The sequence below is a fragment of the Magnolia sinica genome, chromosome 2 (genome assembly GCF_029962835.1).
Source record: "Magnolia sinica isolate HGM2019 chromosome 2, MsV1, whole genome shotgun sequence".
Taxonomy (NCBI): Eukaryota; Viridiplantae; Streptophyta; class Magnoliopsida; order Magnoliales; family Magnoliaceae; genus Magnolia; species Magnolia sinica.
The window spans coordinates 42,808,649-42,829,509 of NC_080574.1; the positions used below are offsets into that span (position 1 = coordinate 42,808,649).

Below are 20,861 nucleotides of genomic sequence, written 5' to 3' on the forward strand. Positions count from 1 at the left end.
AGACCTAGGGTAGATGATATGCAAGTATTCTCTCAAGGCTCTCTCTCTTTTTCTCAATCCAACAACCAAGAGCAAGCTTTCCTTGTATAGACAAAAAGTTTCAACAGTAATAATGTTGTTAGAGACTGACTGAGTTCGATGTCATCAGACCTTATTTGATATCATCGAACGTATACTTTCGATGACATCGAATCTAGGCTCGATGATACAAACTCAACTGAAGATATACCTGGAACTTTTTGACTGAGGATCGATGACATCGACCTTGATTTGAAGTCATCGAAGTTTGAACTCCGATATCATCGAATACCAGTTCGATACATCAATCATTTCCGAAGATATTGCGTGAAAGCTTGCTGGACACTCTTTGTCCGAATTCGGTGACATCGATCCTATCTTGTTATCATCGATTTTTGAATTACAATGTCATCGAGACTATATCGATTCCTCAATCATTTCCACATGATTTTCCTCGTAAGCTTGCTGGAACAGTTTTGATCAGATTCGATCTCATCGAGACCCCCTCGATATCATCGTGATTTGAATTTCGATGACATTGAGTAATATGTCGATTCCTCGAACATTTAGATGATTTTTCCTCTGAAGCTTGCTATACAAAACTTATCCCAATTCGATGTTATCGAGACCCTATCGATGACATCGTGATTTGAATATCGATGACATCGATTTCCTTTCGATTCCTCAAACAGTATCAAAATATTTTCCAAGTCTTTGCTGGATAATGCTCTAAGTCTATCGATATCATCGACTAACCTTCAATGTCATCGATTACTATTGGTCGATTTCATCAAATGTATGTTCGATTTATCGAACATTTTGTCTAAATTACTTTGTGGTTGCTGGACATAAAAGGCCTAATTCGATATCATCGAGTACTATTCGATGTCATCGAACATGAGTGTTCAATGACATTAACACAGACTCAATATCATCGAACATTGCTGAAAAACTAAGAAGATTTTCTTGTTTGAAACTTAAGTTTTTAGACTATTACATCATATGTTGTTCTAAGTCTTTTAGGGCTTTTGTTTACCTGGGTGTTTTGGGATTTGGGATGTGAGGCTTGATTTACTTGTGACGAGCTTGGAACACACATCCGGTTGAGGCGATAGCTTGATCAATCTTTATATGAGGCTCACTTGACTCACTGACTCAACTTACACGTTAATTGATAAACTAGGGCATTTTCACTCAATAGTTCGGCGGAGACCCCTACTCTCCTCTTGCGCTCCAGAAGGGCAAGCTACCTCTTCCACCCTTGAAAAGCGAGCTTTCTCAGGAACTCTCTGTGCCTCGACAGAGGAAGTTCCTTCCAGGACGACCGTCCTCGCCGTTCCAGCCGTGTCAGAGGAGGGCTCCACATCCATTCCTTCTACTTCCACCTCCACCATAACTGGACAAGAGGGGCCAACCTTTCCCTTGCTCTTGGAGGTCTTCTGCATCTTCTTCTTCGGTGCCGCTAGCTCCTCTCGAGAAGGCATTGGAGCTTAGAAGCATGCTTTAGTAGAGGTCAAGCTTCAGGTATCTTTGCAATTGAAACACGAAGAAAATCAGTTATGAAAATCTATGAAAATTTCTAAGTTTTGAAGCTCGGCCAGAGGTCTTACCGAGGTTCTTACCGGTCAGGGCGAGGTCCAAGCCCGACTTGAGGAGCATCTTAGGTTGGAGAAGTACTTTCCAAGACCTCTTCTCTTCTCCTAGTGTTTTTACCCCTCTGATCCGAGCAATCGATCCACTGTTGAGCAATGAAGGATGCTTAAGGACAACTGCAAAAGAAGACATGAGCAACCAGGTTAAGAAAATTTGAAGACCGACTAACCAAGGATGAGCTAAAAGATAACTACATATGAGGAACACTTACTTGGGTCAGAAAATGTTGTGGGGACCCAGTGTTGATCCGAGGCCAAAGGTAGGTTAGCTACCTCCTAACATCCAGAAGCCTAGAACCACTTATCCCTCCAGTTCTTGTTGGATGATGGAGGGTCAGTAATAAGGCCTCCTCCAGTCCCCCACCAAGCAGAGAGATAATATCAATGGGGCTGCAACTTGTTTGGCTTCAATTGGTACAGATGGAGGAACTCCTTAACGGTCAACTCGGGCTGCTCTAGCTCAGACCACAAAACTGCGCAGCCGATCAAAGCCCTCCATTGGGAATCATCTATCCTGGGGTCAGATTCTGGCAAGCAAGCAAATGTCTCACTAGCCCTTGCAGATGAAACCTCAGGCCGCATTGAAAAGTGACCTGGAAAATAGCTATAGCTCCCTCTAGAGGCCGATCAGGTAGCTCGTTCGGTGAGGGGATCCGAAGGACTACAGACTCGGGAATGTAATACCTAAGTCTGATCTGAGCTAACTTATCCTCGGTAAGGGTCGAGGGCACAGGACCCCTCGGACCCTCCTCGCCAGCGGACTCTTCCGGGTCCTCTTCATCGGAAGGGTCGTGCTTTACATTAACCGATATCTCTGCTGGAGACCCTTCCATCGCCCGTGATGCCGAAAAATTAAAATCGGCCATAATCACCAATGGCGACGATGAGTTCGACATTACTTGAAGGCTACTCACCCCATTGTTGCCATCGGAGGCCCCCTCCCGTTAACTCAGAGAGTTCGATAAGACAACTTTTTATAGCTGTTGAGAGTCACTGCTTAAAATGAGAAAAGAAAAGAGGAGGGGGCAAATAGAGTTTGAAGTTCACTGAGGAAATGGACACCCGGACGACAATGAATACAGTCGTCGGAAATCGCTTGTTCTTGTTAGGGAAGACGACCGAATAGGGGAGACAAAACGCAAGCGAAATTGACTGAGGGTTAGGGTTTCCCTTATATAGGGAAGCCACGTGACAACGCTCGAGTACGCCCATCAATGCTGGGTACGACGTCCCCTCGACTACCCCCTCCAGACATGTGGCGCGATCCCACCCACTACTCGACTCTAATATCGAGTACTAAGCCACGTGCTGCATCCTCGTTAGTCTGTCACTGAAACGATGGCCTGACGTCCCACATGACCTCAAACCACAAAATGCCACACCGTGTTTAATTAATGACATGCCTCGATTACCATACTGGCCGCCATACCTGACATTTATGACGACATAACCCGACCTAACCATATTGGACTTACTTTCTGAGCCTCTATAGCTAGGCACAAAAAGTAAGGGGACTTACTATTAGGTGAAAAATCAGATAAGTTTGATAGGTCAACTTATGGAATGGACCAACTCTACTAATTAGCACGGACCCAAAGGGATTCGAGCCCTAAGGGACATCTACTTCCAAAAACAGGCCAACCTTTAAGGAGGTCGGTGCAACTGTAAGGATACTCAAAGAGGATGCAACTATAAGTCCACTCAAATGATCAATTGCCAACCTAACCTATGGGTTGGCCATAACTCGGCTATAGGTCGGCCATAGGTCGGCCATAACTCATCCATAGCTCAATCATAGCTTAGCCACATCTCAGCTATAGCTTGGGATAATCTCTAAAACAAGGCAAACACAGATTCAATGGAAAGCTTAATATGGCTTGTACGATCTTCTCCGGATCAATAGTTCGGGAATCTCTCTAACGGCCCAAAGATCTCTCATACGATCTTCGGAGGATCAAATCAGATCTTGAAAAGCTTAGACGACGATAATCTTGATAAGATCTTGGACGAATCTCTGAACGGATTCGTCTCCGGCGTATCAAAAATGACTCCTCGTTACGACTGTTTTCCTTTTCCTATAAATAGAGGTACCCCCAACCAATGTAAGGTACACATTATATATTCCTATTTTCGACTGGTGACTCTTTTCGTAAAGAGATCCTACCTTACAAAAGACCAAAGGTCCTGACTTATGCATCAGAAGGTTCCCTGTACAAGTTAGTGTCTCCTTTGTCTCTTGTTTCTGTCTGTGAAGGTTTCGAAGGGTTAACTGGAAAGGGTCTACTGAAAAATCGCATCAACAGGTGGTCCATGCAGTAGGTGTGCTTTGATCCTGTAAATAAATTTATGGGCTAAAAAACTTATGCTTTTTCCCGTGTTTTGTCCACTTGAGTTTTGTATGGGCCTTATTTTTGGGATCACGTCCGAAGCATGTGCTAGCACGGGCTCCTACGACAACCGTTTTAGGCATTTGGCATCCCCAGCCCCCAGAAAACCCCGTGATTTGAAGGGCGTGGCTTCGATTGCTCCCTGGATCCACCGAGGTGGGTGGATCCCTCGCTGTGGGGCCCATCTTGATGCACGTCTCTTACTTCCACGCCGTCCATCTGTTTCTCCAGCTCATTTTCTGGGCATGAACCAGAAAATGCAGTAGATCTTAATCTCAGGTGGACCACGCCATATGAAACAATGGTTATTAAATGCCCATCATTAAAAGCTACATGGGCCACCGGAATGTTTATTTGCCATCCAACCTATTGACAAGGTCACAAATATCCGGATGAAAGGACCACACAGATATCAGCTTGATCCAAAACTTCTGTTGCCCCCAGGAAGTTTTTAATAGCAATTACCACTGTTTTCTGTGCTATTGTCCACCTGAGAATTGAATCTGCTGCATTTTAGGTCTCATGCTATAAAATGAGCTCGTGAAAAGAATGGACGGCGTGGATGTAAGACACATATATCAAGGTAGGTTCCACAATGGATCCACGAAGCCGCGCCTTGATCTGAAGCGCCTGGTCATCAACCGGATAAGCTGCTTTTTCAGTTGATCGTGGACCGTCGCTTTTTTTTTTTGTCTTTTTTGTTTTTTATGCTTTTACATATGACCTCGACACATACACGCACACCGTAGTGGGATTTCACCGCTATGGGTCTCGAACTCGAACCCGTCTCGAACTCGAATCCAAAACCTCGTGTTAAAACTCCTCAAAGTCTTTTTTTTTTTCTAACACACGCCCACACACTCCCACCGTAGTGAGATTTCGCCACCTATGGATCTCGAACCCTTGACAGGGTGTTGAAACTCCGTAGGAGTCTACGACCGGAGCAAGAGTAAGGATCCTCCTCAAAGTCTACCACTGAGGTAAGGACTCAACCCAATTGTGGACCGTCGCTTCATTTCTCTTCATTACCTTATATCTGAGAGCCACAAATTGAAAGGTTCAGACTGTCGAGTCGATGAGATTTTGGAGGCACGGTCCACAGGGTTTTGGGCCCAACAGACCAATGGTCCAGATCGCCGGACAATTTTCCTCCGCTTGTGCAAACTGAATGCTTGGGGATCCCTGGGAAAATATATGATACGCTGCCCGAATCTTTCAACTCCATAAACGGGTTCTGATTCTCACAGGTGGGGCACATGATTCGGTAATCCAGACAATTGTTATTTCATAGCACGGTGAATGGACTATGTATTAAAAAATTAATTAGAAGATCGTGACCATTGAATTTGTACCCTTCAGACAAACGGCTAAGAAGAGATCAAACAACCGCCCACATTCAACCAAATAAGGTCAGAGAGTTACTCGTTGTGATCTTTCAATCTAGAGTACTATTCTTCTGTTATACATGGACAGTGATTAAAAATAAACCGATGGTCTTGATCATCGAATCATGGGACCTTCTTATCAGAATGAAAACACGTGTACACCGTGTAGATATGCTGGGGCATGCATCATATAATTCCTCGTCTTCAACAGGCATCGCTCTTTCTCCAAACGCTGCGTAAGAGAGCAGGCCTCTCCCAGACCTGCGATCTTTGATAGCGATTGGGCTTTCGCATCAAAAGATTAAAAAAATAAAATAAAATTCCAATGTAAGGAAGAATCTCGATCGCAATTTCTTAAATCTCAAATCTACTCGACATTTCCCGGACGCTGAAACTCCGATCGCATTAATCAGGTCAGTCTCCCTAGAATTCCCGCATTTTCTTGCAATTATCACTTCATCTAGTTTGAAATCGTTGAGAGAATGCTGTTTTTCTGAAAATTTTACTCGGTTCTGTTGTTATGGATTCCGCGAAAGTAGTCGGTACTGATTTCGTTTCGGATCTGATGCGGAATCGCTTGAGACTGTCCTGAATGGGAAGATTGGATTCAAGAGATTGAGATTTAGGTTTCTAGGATTGCTGATCTTGCTTATCTTAGCTCACATTGTCAGGAAAGTTTCGAGGATGGGTGGTTGTTTAGATTACAAATTCAAAAAAAAAGAAAAAAAGAAAAAGAAAAAGCCATTGCATTGTTGGAATTACTTGGTTGTTGGTAGGGGCGTGTTTGGATGTACTCCGAATTGTTGGCGGGGAGGATGTTTAGGATAGATGCGCTTCTGTTCTGCTGTTGTTTGGGAAAGCAGTGATTTTTGCAACTGCATCATGCAGGATCCCATTTTGCACTTTCATTTTTTTTTAAAATTTTATTTCCCTTTAGTGGATATTCAAAGATATCAATTTGGGTGGAGCAGCATCACCGCTTGCCCAGGTTTTGTTTGACATCCAAATGGATCCTAGAAAGGAGGTATCAATGACACTTGAATGAAAGAATGGATCGAAAAATACAGTGGTGGAGCCACTTACAATGATTTAGTGTCCCGACCATTCATCTGATTGGCCCTTGCCCTGCTATAGATGTGCATGCTACAAAATTTCCTGTGGGATGATCGTTCCTGTTTGGTTGGTGGTCTATTACTGGATGGTTTTTATAGGCCTAGAGACAAGTTTAAAGCAAAAATTAGCATAAAGAAATTAAGAAAAATAGACATTTTGATGCAAACCCTGAAAGTGGAAGCAAAGAGATGAAAGAAAAAGAAGAAAGAGATTATGGGAAAGGACCCAACAATCCTCTAGCCGAATGCCAGAGACTGCGAATGCAAGACTATGAGCAACCTCAACAGTCCTCTGGTCTTAAACTGGAGATCACTTCCCCCCCTTCAGCAACCACCATAGAGAAAACAAGTGAATTTTCATAAAAGAGAATATTATTCAACTATCTTATTCCATAGGCGTAAGCCTTATTTATAATTAGTCCTTACAATCTACAATAAAATCTGTGGAATTTAACAATAGAATTCCTAGCTAGCAAATATCTGAAAATAGGAAACTACCTAAATAAGAAAGCATTTAAATAAGAAAGTACTTAATTAAGAAAAAAATTTAGGATTACTTCTTGCCTAATATAAAGATATCAAAGGGAATTACCTATATAGAGATTCAAAAGAAATGGAAAGTATAGATATTTCCTAATGTAGAGGTTTGAAAGAGACAGGAAAGTAGGATGGCCTAAAAAGGGAGGGTCCTTTCTTGTGAACACGTGGGAAGTGTGCACATGTGACATGTGGGCCGATTGCGTCAATTCCCCATTCCCCTCGGCTTGAAAAACTTGGCTTCGTCTAGTTAATGGCAGTGTACTCATGGAGTTTTGGGTTGATGCACTTGAAATCATTTGTTGAAATCCAAATGTTAGTGGATCTTGGTCGACTCCTCAATTTGACAAGAAACTTCTGATACCGTCCTTGTTGTGTGGAAACTATTTGATCATTCAACACATCTTCAATAATTTCTTCGAGCTGGCATGGCACCTTGGGTATTTGGATAGCCTGTTATTCTATGCTTTTGTTTGAGTTAGCCTGTTATTCCTTGCTCTCTTTTTCATGATGTCCAAGATAATCTGTAAGGTCTTCCACATTAAAAATGGGGCTGATCTTTATTTCGGGTGGAAGCTTGATTCGGTATGCGTTATCACCTAGTTTCTTCAAAATATGGTAAGGACTTGCCTTTTTGAAGTGGAGCTTTGTATAAGAGCCTGTTGGAAACTTCTCAAGCTTGAGCCGCACCATGACTCTATCTTCTTCTTAAACGTCGTTGAACATCTGCATGTCCCTTGTAATTTTCATTACTATGGGTGATCTTTTACCTGACTTTCTCATGTATCTTCTTAACATGCCGTGCAAAAGCTTTAGTGTCTTGGCTCAATTGAGTCGCAATGGGAAGTGAGACTAAATCGATAGTTTGTTGAGGTTGCATACTTGTCTCAATTTTGAAAGGAGAGAGACCCGAAGTGCGGTTCACAGAACTGTTATAAGCAAACTTAGCTTGTGGTAACACAATGTCCCATGAGCCAATATGATTGCCAACTAGACATTTAAGTAGATTCCCAGGACTGTGGTTGACGACTTAAGTCCCCCCATTTGTTTGCAGATGATAAGCACTTGAGAACTTCAATTTAGTTCCCATCTTAGATCACAAGGTGTGCTCGAAGTAGCTCATAAACTTAACATCATGATCATATACAATCGTTTTGGGAACATCATGTAGACGAACCATCTCTTTGAAGAAAACACTAACGTTGTCCATCCCGTCTGATGTCTTTTTACAAGAAATAAAATGAGTCATCTTCGAGAACCTATCAACCACAACATAAATAGAATCATAGCCCTGTTGACTCTTAGGCAATCCCATTATGAAATCCATACTGATGTCTTCCAATGGAGCATTTGACATAGCTAGTGGGGTATAAAGACTAGTATTCTGCTTGCTACCTTTACCTAGCTGGCACACTCGACATTGACAAATAATGATTCCGACATCTTTCTTCAAACCTGGCCGGTAGAAATGGACCGCAACCAGAGCGGTCTTTTTAACGATACCAAAGTGACCATTACGACCACCTGAATGAAGCTCACATATGACAAGCTCCCGCAAGGAACTTTTAGGAAGACATAACCTCATCATAGAATAAGTACCCATCATGCAAGCTAAATCTTGGGTACTCGGTGCTTGTGCCGGCAATGAGTATTGAAAATACCTTCTCAAAATCATCATCTGTGGCATGGTTCCTTATAAGTTCTTGAAACTTAACAGCGAAAACTGATAAGGTAGACAATAGCTATGATTTTTGGCTGAGGGCGTCAACTACTTTATTTTCAATGCCAATGTATTCTTTTAGGTTGAATGTAAATTCTTGAATATAAGCACTCCACTTAGCACGCCTTGTGCTCAACTTCTTTTGAGAATTCAAATAACATAATGCCTTGTTATCAGAATAGAGCACAAAACTCTCGATGAATGAGGTAATGAGTCACTCCAATGTTTCAAAGCTTGTACACTAGCATAAAACTCCACGTCGTATGTAGAATAGTTCTTTCGTGCCTCATTGCGTTTTTCACTGAAAAGGGCCACTAGATGTCGTTCCTGGCTTTGGACACCTCTTATACCTATGTGGGATGTGTCATAGGCAACTTCAAACACTTTTCCAAAATCAGGAAGTCCAAGAATTAGAGCTTCAGTCATTTTCTGATTGATTTCTTGAAATGCCTTTGTTGCTGCTCTGGTCCACTCAAATGGACTGGCATTCCTACATTCAGTAATGGTCGCCATGATGGAACTAAAGTTCCGAGTAAACCTTCGATAAAACGTTGCAAGCCTGTGAAAACTATGAACCTCATGAGTGTTTATGGGAGTAGACCATTCAACGATGACCCTTATCTTTTCAGAATCAACCTTCATGCCTTTTATTGAAATGATGAACCCTAGAAAAACCATGCTAGAACTCATGAAGGTATCTTCAAATTAATGTAGATTTTCTTGTGGCGTAATACTCTCATCACTTGCCGAAGATGGTCTGAATGCTCTTCTTGTGAACGACTATGGATGAGGATATCGTCAAAGTATACCACAACAAACTTGCCAATGATTGGTTGTAGAATTTGCGTCATCACTTGCATGAATGTACTAGGTGTGTTTGTTGGCTTGAAAGGCATAACTAGCCATTCATACAATCCATCTTTTGTCTTGAAAGGATCTTTCAATTGATCTCCAGGATGAATTCTTATTAGGTGGTACTCACTTTGCAAATCAATCTTCAAAAAGATTGTAGCATTCGCCATCATGTCCAGCGTATCATCGAGGCGTGGAATGAGAAAACGGTACTTTATTGTTATCTTGTTTATGGCACGACTGTCAACACACATATGCTAGCTGCCATCATTCTTTGGTGTCAACAACGCTGGCATGGCACACGGGTTGAGGCTATCATGAATGAAACCTTTTGTTAACAATTCCTCCACCTATCAACGAAGCTCTGTATGCTCTGTCAGGTTCATTCGGCATGCTGGAAGATTTGATAATGGCATTCCAGGTACCAAATTATACGAATGCAAATCCTAAAATTGGGATAGAATGTCCTGAATCTCAGGTGGTTGAACAGCGACCTGGATTGGTCTTGCATCCTACCGGAGCATATGTGATTCCTCGTTCACAACTCTCCTCCACGAATCGGTCCACACTCAATACTGTGGAAGTCGACTATGCCTCTTCGGATTCATCATCCTTCATAGGATTAAGAGTAATGGGATTTCCTTTGTACATAAAGCTGTATGTGTTTTTGCGACCTTTATGAGTTACATCCCCGTCGTATATCCACGGGTCCCTTAATAATATATGTGTGACCTTCATTAAAATGATGTCACACCAAAGAGATTCTTCATAATGACCTAGAGAGAAGTTCACCAAGTACCTCTTAGTCATAGGGATGAATGTGTCATTCACCCACCCAATCTTGTATGGCTTGGGATGCGTTTGAGGTTTCAGTTTCAACTTGTCCACCACGCGTGAAGCCACATTCATCTTGCTGCCTTTGTCAATAATGGCATTGACAACCTTTCCACCACATGATACTCGTGTATGGAAGATATTGGTTCTCAACCAGTCTTCTTGGGCTCCCTCTTTTGCTGCTGTTAGAATCCTTCTGACCACTAATGATAACTTGTTTTTGTTAAGGCCATTTAGGCCTTCCTCATATTCTTGCTTGTCATCTTCTAGATCGTTTTCATGTTCGTCTTTCACTTGTTCTGCAATGAAGTTTTCCGCCTCGCAAAATTGGAGATTGCGAAAGGGACACTTTGTTGCGTAATGTCCATGACCATCACACTTGAAGCAAGTGATGGTTGACCTCGTTGCTGCAATAGACTTTCCATTTGTATCACCGTTTCGGAAAAAAAAGGATTGGAGGCATAATTCTGACTAAATTTGTAATCCCGATGTAAGTTATTGCGGGGCACAAATGGTTGCGGACGTGAAATGCATAGCTCCTGCCTTGAGGGCTACAACGCCTTATTACCAACTTTTGCTCCTACACTTTTCGAGCAATTTGAGACGCTTCGTCCACACTATTGAGTTGAATGGTCACTAATTCTCTTTAAATATTGAATCATAATCCGTTGCAATAACGCACCACTTCTCGTCTTCCAATTTTTGTTAGGCAACAATGAATAACTAAGTCATAATAACGTTGTGTGTACTCATTTACAGTCAGATTGTCCCGTCGAAGCGTGAGGAGCTTTTGGAAAGAAGTCGTCTTGTAATCTAGCAATAGAAACCTCTGCTTCAATCTTGCCTTCATTTCCTCCCAATTGCTTATGGGAGGAAGGCCACATTGTTGCAAACATTCTTCAATAGCGTACCATTAGTCTTGAGCTTTGCTCTTAAGTTTTACGGTGGCAAAACGTAACTAAACTGCTTTTACCATTTCTTACCAACGAAAATATTGCTCAATTGACTTTAGCCAGTCATTGAACACCTTGGGATCCAAATTACGATCGTAATCTGGAATGTCAATCTTGACATGCTTAGCGGGATATGAAGTGTGACCATTTATTCTTCCTTCAGGATAAATTGGATAGTCTTGTTGGAGGTTGTTCACCCCTCTGGCTCCCGATTGCACAAAGTGATGTTGTTGGATAGCCAGGCTCATATTTTTCTTCTTGGAGATCACCATTTCGGCCAGGATGCCTTGAGTCAACATTTTTGGACTCCAAATCTCCTTGAAGGCCATCCATAGAGGTTTGGCAGTATTGATTAATTCCCTTGTTTGTGTCTTCAAGAACAAGAACATGTTGTTCCAAAGTATTCATTCGGACCACGAAATGGGTCTCCAGATCATCCAACCGTTTCATTATCAAATCGACCACTTGTTGCAAGGTTTATAAGGTCCCATCTTAGGGTTGCGTAGCTATCCTAGGATTGTAAGTTTTCCCACTTCTAGTACTCATAAGACAACAAGCTTTCACAAAGCATGCGAGAAGTTTTTTTTTTTTGATGTCACGAATGGTAGAATGATTGGTGTAGGATAGGGTATGGGCTGTTTACTAGTGGAATTTAGGGTAGAGATAGGATGATGGCTTAGTTAAGATGGAGAATATATATGGTTTTTGGTAGAATGACTGAATTAATAGGCTGATTTAGGGAATTGAGAGGGTAGGTTTGGGATGAATATGGGAACACAAATTGAGGAAAGTAGAAGATGGGGAAGAGGAGAAAAGTGAATGAGAAAATCCCAAGAGAAAAACTTGCTCTGATACCAATTGATGCAAACCCTGAAAGGGGAAGCAAAGAGATCACGGATGTTAGAGAAGAAAGAGATTGTGGGAAAGGACCCGGCAATCCTCTAGATGAATGTTACAGACTGTGAATGCAAGATTGTGAGCAAGTTCGACAATCATTTAGTCTTAAACTGGAGATCACTTCCCCCCTTCAGCAACTACTGTAGAGAAAATAATAAAATTTTCATAAAAGAGAATATCATTCAGCTATCTTATTCCATAGGCCCAAGCCTTATTTATAATTAATCCTTACATTCTGCAATAAAATCTATGGAATTTAAAAATTGAATTCCTAGCTAGCAAAGATTTGAAAAATAGGAAGCTACCTAAATAAGAAAAAAATAATAATCTAAGATTACTTCTTGCCTAATATAAAGATATCAAAGGAAATTACCTAATGTAGAAATTTAAAAGAAATGGAAAGTAAAGATATTTTGCTAATGTGGATATTTGAACTTTGAAAGAAAAATGAAAGTAGGGATGGCTTAAAAAGGGAAAGTGGACCCTTTCTTGTGCACACGTGAGGACTGTGCATGTGTGGGATGTGGGGCGATTGCATTGCATTTCGAGGCACTAGACTAGGAATCTCTCGTAGATGGGGTTTTCTCTTCAAAGAAGGGTTGCAATCCTTGGTGAGATTTCTCCTCCATTACAAGTGAAAAGGTGCCTCTCTATTGGAAATGCCTTTTGGTTTGAAACATTTTCTTTTTCAGTTTGAATCAATTCCTTAAATTTTTTAATAACAAAACAATATAATTAATATTCATAATTCTGGTTTGAAAGATTTTCTCTTTCAGTTTGAAATCAACTCCTTAAGTTTTTTAATAACAAAATATTATAATTAGGAAAACCATAAAATGAATTTTAGATAATAATACCAATTGCATGACGCCACATGGTCACATCCCAACTGATTTAACCAACCGTCCACATCATCATCTTCATCATCATTTAAGCCTTATTCCAACTAAATGGGTCAGCTACATGGATCGTATTCCACAATTTCACTCTATCAAGGGCCATAACTTCAGCCATAACTGTCCACATACAAAAAAGAAAAAGAAAAAAAGAAGAAGCATAGATTACATGGGCAGGAATTTTTGTTGAGTGGTATTTTGTGGCCTGGCCCATTCGTGATGGGCACCCCTTGAGATGAATGGAATGGATTATGGAACAGAATGAGGTGCACACCTGTATAGTTGCTCCTGAAGGCAAAATGTCATTCAGTTTGATCAAGCATTGTATATTTAATATTTACTCCTATGAACTTGTGGAGAATAAAAATGTGCGGGCGCTGCATTTCTCTCACAATATGTGGGATCATGAGATTGTCATGGCAGTTGAGCTTCTTGACCTTCATGATAGGGCGGTCCTGTACACTCTTGAGCATAGCGATAAATCTTGTTCTCAGCAGGGGAATTTCACAGTAGATTTCAAAAATTGAGGTTTTTTCTCAATATGTTATTGGGAAAATCTTGTTAAAAATAAAAATTTAGAAGATATTTATTATAAATTAATAAATATATTTAAAATTGACAATATAAATGTATATGTTGAAATACCAAAAAATTGACTAGAAAGTCGCGATGATTTCGAGAAAAACCATGAGAAATTAAGATAAGCTGAAAATTTGAAAACATTATGATAGTAATGTGATGATATCATTTGGTTGATATTCTGCAAAAATAATGTGAAAATTTTGGCCATATTTGTTACGATACTCTTGAGAAGGAATAGCAGGTTCAGGCACCATGCCTGAAGGGGCATCTCTTCAGAAGCTTTGTCAAGGCTCTGTGGCTGTATGATTCCCCCAAGTGGCTAAGCCCCTGTGGGGTGTGGGCAAAAGTTTGGGGGACTTTTTTGCCCCTCCTGGGTTCTGGTCTTATATTGGGCTGCTATGGCCAGTAAATTCATTATGACGTACAGACTCCAAAAGTGGAAATGAATTTGCTTTATGTTTTGGACTCTCGGGGGGGAGGGGAGTGGAATTGAATTTTCTCAAATATTTGCTTTATGTGTTGGAAAGATGCAAAATCTGTTCATTGCCTCTTTCTTAGGTGCGAGTTAGCATTCTCTACTCAGTCTATTTTCTTAAACCTATTTGATGTTGATTGGTCCTCTTGGCACAATAGCAAACCTTATGGATGGTTGGAATGGTTGAGGCTGTTCATCTCGTTGGCTCCATCATGGATGGCCATGGATTGGAAATTAAACTTTTTACATGATCCTAACCTTCTGATCCATGGACTTTTGCAGATCTATTTTCTAATTTCAGAACATAAAAGACCATTTGGACATAGGCTGATATTGTCTGGTATCCTGCAAGGCTACAATTGATAGTAGGTTAAGCTTGATTACTTGTGTAACTGTTTATATTGAGGTAAACATGACAAGGATTGTTATGCAGATGCTTGCTGAAGAAAACACATGTTGTCTAGTAAGCATTTTGCTCTAATGTTTGATTACTTTCTCGGCATTTGTTTTTGATATATCATCAGGTTCCAGTTGATGGCGTTGATATGGTGACTGCAGATAGCACAATCATGTCGACAGAAGAAGGACAGGATGATGGAACACTGCAAAGTCCTACAAAGAATGTTGAAGTGGAGAACCATTCTTCTGATGAAGGCCATAAAGGAGATGAATCTCTTGGGAATGACATGGTGACTGCAGATGACACAATTATATCAACGCAAGAGGGGCAAAATAATGGAACATTGGAAGGTCCAATGAAGGATGCTGAAGAACTGGAGAACCATTCTTCTGACATTGACCACCGAAGAGATGGAACTCTTGGCAATCCTGAAATGGTGACTGCAGAAGGCACATTCATATCATCAACACAAGAGGTGCAGAATGATGGATCAATGGAAGGTCTTATGAAGGGTGCTGGACTGGAGAACCATTCTTCTGACACAGATCACCAAAGAGATGGGTGTCTTGCTAATCTCAAAACGGTGACTGCAGAGGGCACATTCATATCAACACCAGAGAGCCAGAATGATGGAACACCCAGAAGTCCTACAAAGAGTGCTGAAAAACTGGAGAACCATTTGTTTTACCCCAACCACAAAACTGATGGAGGGGATGTTGACAATGGCAATGGGGTTTCTGATGTTGTCACATGCCTCGACGATAGCCAGGATCATCTTGTACAAATGGCTATCGAACTCAATTTCCAGAATGAGTATTTAAAGGCTCAGTTTGAGGGCTTGAAAAATCAGCATTTACAGTCTGTGGGGTCTTCCAAACAAATAAATGCTAGTGGGCAGGAAGAGGGTGCATCAGAACATGTGAAAGAGCTACATGAAAAAATACGTTCTTTGAATAGAGAAATTCAGGAGCAAAAAGAAACACAAACTGCTGCAGAGGGTGCTTTGAAGCATCTTCAGGTGGCATACTCCGAGACAGATGCAAAAGCCCAAGAGCTTTCCGCCAAACTTATTGAAGGTCAGTTTGTTATATACAGTAATGCTAATTTCCTGAAAGCTGTTTTGTGTTTCTGTATACTTGACCTTGAAACATGCAAACATGATCGTAACATTAGGATACCTTTTATCGTTCCTTCAAAATATTTTGAAGGAACAGAACTAATACTGTGAGAGCCCAAAGCTTTTGTTGACCTCTCATGAATGTATTTATAATGCTTGGGGGCTTATTATTATTATTTGAACACTGGATTTTATTAACAAACAGCCGAAGCCAGCCGAAGCCAAAATTTACAAATATACAACTCAAGCCAACTAACAGGGAACTGCTCAACTGCCTTAGACACTATCGCCCATTCCATAACATTTGATTTAGCCCTATTAAACACTTCCGAAATCTGCCCCGCCTGATTCATAAAGCACTGATTATTCCTTTCTAGCCATAAGTACCAAATCCCTGCAAGTAGCCACAACCGCCACACTTTTCCGCATTTTACCAAAAACACCACCCTGCCACAGGAAGAAAAACAGAGCAATGGAACCTGGCAATACCCATGCTACCTCAAACAAGTTGAAAAAACCTTCCCAAATAGCTCTTGCAAAGGAACAATGCACAGAAAGATGATCTACCGACTCCACATCTTGTAGAACATAACACATACATTCGGAAGAATCATATTTGATGCAATTGTCTGACATCCCACACGTGCATGCTCGACACGTGTGTACAAGAAAATGACCACCTTCCTTTTTTAGCCCATCAAGACTTCCCATTTCTTTCAAATCTCTAGATTAGGAAATCTGCTATTTCTTCCATATCTTTTATTTTAGGCAGGGAATAATTTTAAATATTTTCTTGTCAAAGTATCTTCTTATTTTAGGCATTTTTTTAATTAGAATGCTTTGTTATTTAGGTGTTTTCCGATTTTTGCAGAATTTTTTAGATTCCATATCCTTTATTACAGATTGTAAGGCTGATTATAAACAGGACCTACTGCCTATGGTATAAGACAAGCTGATTAATATTCTCTTTATGAAATTCTCTTATTTTCTCTACGGTGGCTATTGAAGGGAGGGAGAGTGGTCTCTAGTTCTAGACTAGAGGACTGTTGAGCTTGCTCACAGTCTTGCATTTGTGATCTTTAGCATTCGGCTAGAGGATTGTTGGGTCTTTTCCCACAGTCTTGTTCTTTTCTTATTGATTCAATTGCTTTTCCTTTCGGGTTTGCATCAAATTAGTATCAGAGCAAGTTTTGCTCCTGAGAAAACTAGAAGGTATTTTTTTTTTCTTTCATGTCAATCTAACCTTTCATCTTTCCCCTTCATCCATCCGTCATCTTTCATATTCCTTTCTTTCCTTTTTTTTCCCCATCTAAAAATCACCTAAAGTTGACTCTACGAAAAAAAAAACTCTTCCAATCGTACCAGTTCCCAATCCCGTTCTAACATATCAATTCATTGCGCTTCCTCTCTTTCCTTACCAAGAAAAGAAGAAGAAGAAGAAAGAAAGAAAGAAAGAAAAAGAAAGAAAAAGAAGAAGAAGAAGAAGAAGAAAGACAAAAAAAAGAGAAGAATAAGAAGAAGAAAAATGTTTCTTGCATGCTTTGCCAAAGCCTGTTGTTCTTATACACCGCACTAGAAGAGAGACGATTTATAATACTGAGATGGCCACACAACCTCAAGATAATACTGTCACAACCTTGCAACAAGTGGTCGATTTAATCACGAAACGGGTGGATGACTTAAGAGGCCCGTTCCACAGCCAGAATGAATGCTTTGGAAGGACGTATTATTGTTCTTGAAAACACAAACAATGGAATCAATCCAGATCGCTAAACATCTATGGATGAACTTGATGGAGAATTGGAGTTCAGAAATGTTGACTTAAGGCATCCTGGTTGGAATGGTAATTTCCAAGAAGAGAAATATGAGCCTGGCTACGGGGCCCAACAACATCGCTATGAGCAACTGAGAGCCAGCGGGATGAACAATCTCCGACGGGATCATCCAATTTATCTCGAAGGAGGAAGGAATATTCGCACTTCAGATCCTGCCAAGCATGTCAAGATTAATATTCCAGATTACGATGGTAATTTGGATCCCAAAGTGTTCAATGACTGGTTAAAAGTCAATGGAGCAATATTTTCGTTGGTACGAAATGTAAGAAGTTGTCAAGTTGCATCTTGCTACCTTGAAACTTAAAGGCGCAACTCAAGACTGGTGGCACGCCATTGAAGAAAATCTACAACGGTATGACATTCCTCTCATAAGCAATTGGAAGGAAATGAAAGCAAGAATGAAGTGAAAGTTTCTGCAGCTAGATTATGAGACGACCTCTTTTCAAGAGCTCATGCTTCGATAGGACAATCTGACTGTAGAGGAGTACACAATGTTATTATGACTTAGTCATTCACTGTTGGGTAATAGAAACTGGAAGACAACAAGTGGCGCGTTATTGTAATTGTTCAAAGATAGTTGGTTATTGTTCGGTTCAACAACGTCGATGAGGCATATCAAATGGCTCGAAAAGTGCAGGACCAGAAGTTGGTGATAAGGCATGGTAACCTTCAAGCCGGGGGCTATGCATATACCCGTCCCACTACTGGTGGCTCCACTTCACGCCCACAACCATTTGTAACTTACCTCGGGATTACAAAATTGGTTAGAACTCCACCCAATCTGCTTCCAATCCTCTTCCCTCAATCTCGCATTATACACTACACTATTAACTTCTCTCGAAGCTCTTTCTTCTTCATATAAGTCTCCAATTTTTTTATTTTTTTTCTTTTTTCTGAAGATTAGGTGGAATTTTATTATAGGCTCACTAGCAACAGCTGGCGAGAAAAGAATAAAAGGGGGAAATGAAAAAGAAAAGCAACAAAGGAATCATCCCGAGGATTTAATGAGAGAGCTCCACTCGGATATAAGAGTCGAAAGGTTGCTATCATAGGCTCAATCGAGAGAGACGTGTTATCGAAACACCGTCTATTCCTTTCGTGACCCAAGTCGCCCACCAAGCCACTGGAAGAGAGATGCGCCATTGGGCCTCATCCTTGATTTAGAGACATCCTCAATGCCAGGCCCATAGGAGATCCCCGACATTGCTTGGCATGGTCCAAGATTGATTGAAGGCCAAGAACACATGCAGCCAAAGCTTGGATGTGAAGGGTCATGATATGAATAGATGATCAACGGTCTCCTCATCTTGTTGGCACATGTAACATCTATTTGGAATGGTCATTGCCCACTTTTGGAGGTTGTCTATCGTGAGGATCTCTTTCCTTCCCACAAGCCACATGAATGCCGCCACTTTGGGAGGAATGACATAGTACTAGAAATGGTAAGCGTGCCCTGCACTTCCTCCCAAAATTTGTGGCTGAATCATCTTGTAGAAGCAACTCACAGAGAACTGCCTGAAGCTGCTAGCTGTCCAAATCATCTCATCCTTGCCGCCCGATGGAGACACAAGATGAAGCACGCCAAAGAGGCGAAGAAGCTCCTCTACCTTGTGATCTAGCAAGTCTCTTCGACATGGAGGGGTCCAATAAACGTTTGAATTGTTCATGGAGTAACACTCTGCTACTGAAATATTTGATGTAGGAGCAAGAGAAGCTAGATTAGGAAAGACTTGAGCTAGTGAAGCATTGCCACACCACACATCTTCCCAAAATCTTACATGTGTTTTGTTGCCAATAAAGAAAGAAATACCGTTTTTAAACACAGGCTTGAGTGACACAATCGACCTCCTAGAGTTGAAGTCCCTATATAATGAGGATTCCTTGGTTTCCCATTCGCTCAACTGGGGCCCATATTTGGAAGTAATCACTTCCCTCAATAGCTGCCCTTCCTTCGTGCCGAATCACTGATGCCATTTACCTAGAAGGCCATAGTTCATACTTTGGAAATCCCTCAAACCAGCCCCTCCCTTGTTCAAAGGTTTGCAAACTTCCTCCCTTCTTAAAAGATGACATTTGTTGCCATCTACAGCTCCTTTCCAAATGAAATCCCTCCTTAGCTTGTCTAGTCTCTTCCGAACTGACAAAGGGCACTTAAACAATGACATGAAGTGGCATGTTAGAGAATGTCGATTTGAGGAGATTTAACTTCCTCCAAGAGAGAGATGACGACTCTTCCACTGATCCTCTCGATCACCCTATCCCAAAGGTGGGTAGGTGGCTTCCCAACACATTGTGGGAGCCCCAAATATGAGTAGGGAGGAGATCCCGCTTTGCATCTAAGAATCGATGTGAATTTAGAAACCTTATCCTTGGAAAGTTGAATGCCCATGACCTCGTTTTTTCACAAATTAACCTTCAGACTGGAAACTGCCTCAAAGCACACTATAATCTTGCGTTAGTTATCCACCATACATGGATCCGCCTCACAGAAAATGGTGGTGTCATTTGCGAATTGAAGGTGTAGGATAGGTGCTGCCACATTGGAGACACGCAACCCACTTATAATATTGGAATCCTAGCCCCTTGCCAACAATCGACTAAAGGCTTTTGCCACTAGCAAGAATAAGAATGGGGAGAGGGTCGTCCTGGCGAAGACTCTTTGTTGTTTTGAAAAACCTTTTGAAGAGTCATTCACGAGCATCGAGCACGCCCCCTGATCTAATACAAATTTGAATCCATTTTCTCCACCTCTCCCCACAACCCATTCTTTTTAGCAAGTAATCGATGATGCCCCATTCGACATGATCATACGCTTTCTCGATGTCCAACTTATAGATAATACCTGGAAATTTTCCTTTCTGTCTTGAGTTGAGGCAATCATGAGCAATAAGGGCACTATCCAATATTTGATGACCATTTACAAAAGCACCTTGATTATTTGATATACCACCAATAACATCACGAAAGCGCGAGGCAAGGATTTTGGCGATAATCTTGTACAGGCTTCCAATATAGCTGATCGGGCGATAGTCTTGGGTATTTTCAGCTCCTTCCATTTTTGGAATAATGGCTATAAAAGACTCACCATAAGCCGGGGGAAGATAGCCTTTAAGGAAGAATTCCTTAACAAAATTTAGAACATCCCTTCTCATGACATTCCAAAAAACTTGAAAAAATGCCATGGCAAACCGGACAAGCCCGGGGGCCTT

General features: G+C 41.1%; 1 protein-coding gene across 1 annotated transcript in view; it reads left to right on the forward strand.

Moving 5' to 3' along the window:
- Positions 1-5,651: 5,651 nt before the first annotated feature.
- LOC131237045 (protein GRIP) overlaps positions 5,652-20,861 on the forward strand; it is a 157,557-nt gene continuing 142,347 nt past the window's right edge. The window contains exons 1-2 of the mRNA XM_058234682.1: positions 5,652-5,855; positions 14,825-15,776. Coding sequence (XP_058090665.1) covers positions 14,846-15,776 — 931 coding nt within the window. The 5' untranslated portion in view covers positions 5,652-5,855; positions 14,825-14,845. The remainder of the gene's footprint in view (positions 5,856-14,824; positions 15,777-20,861) is intronic.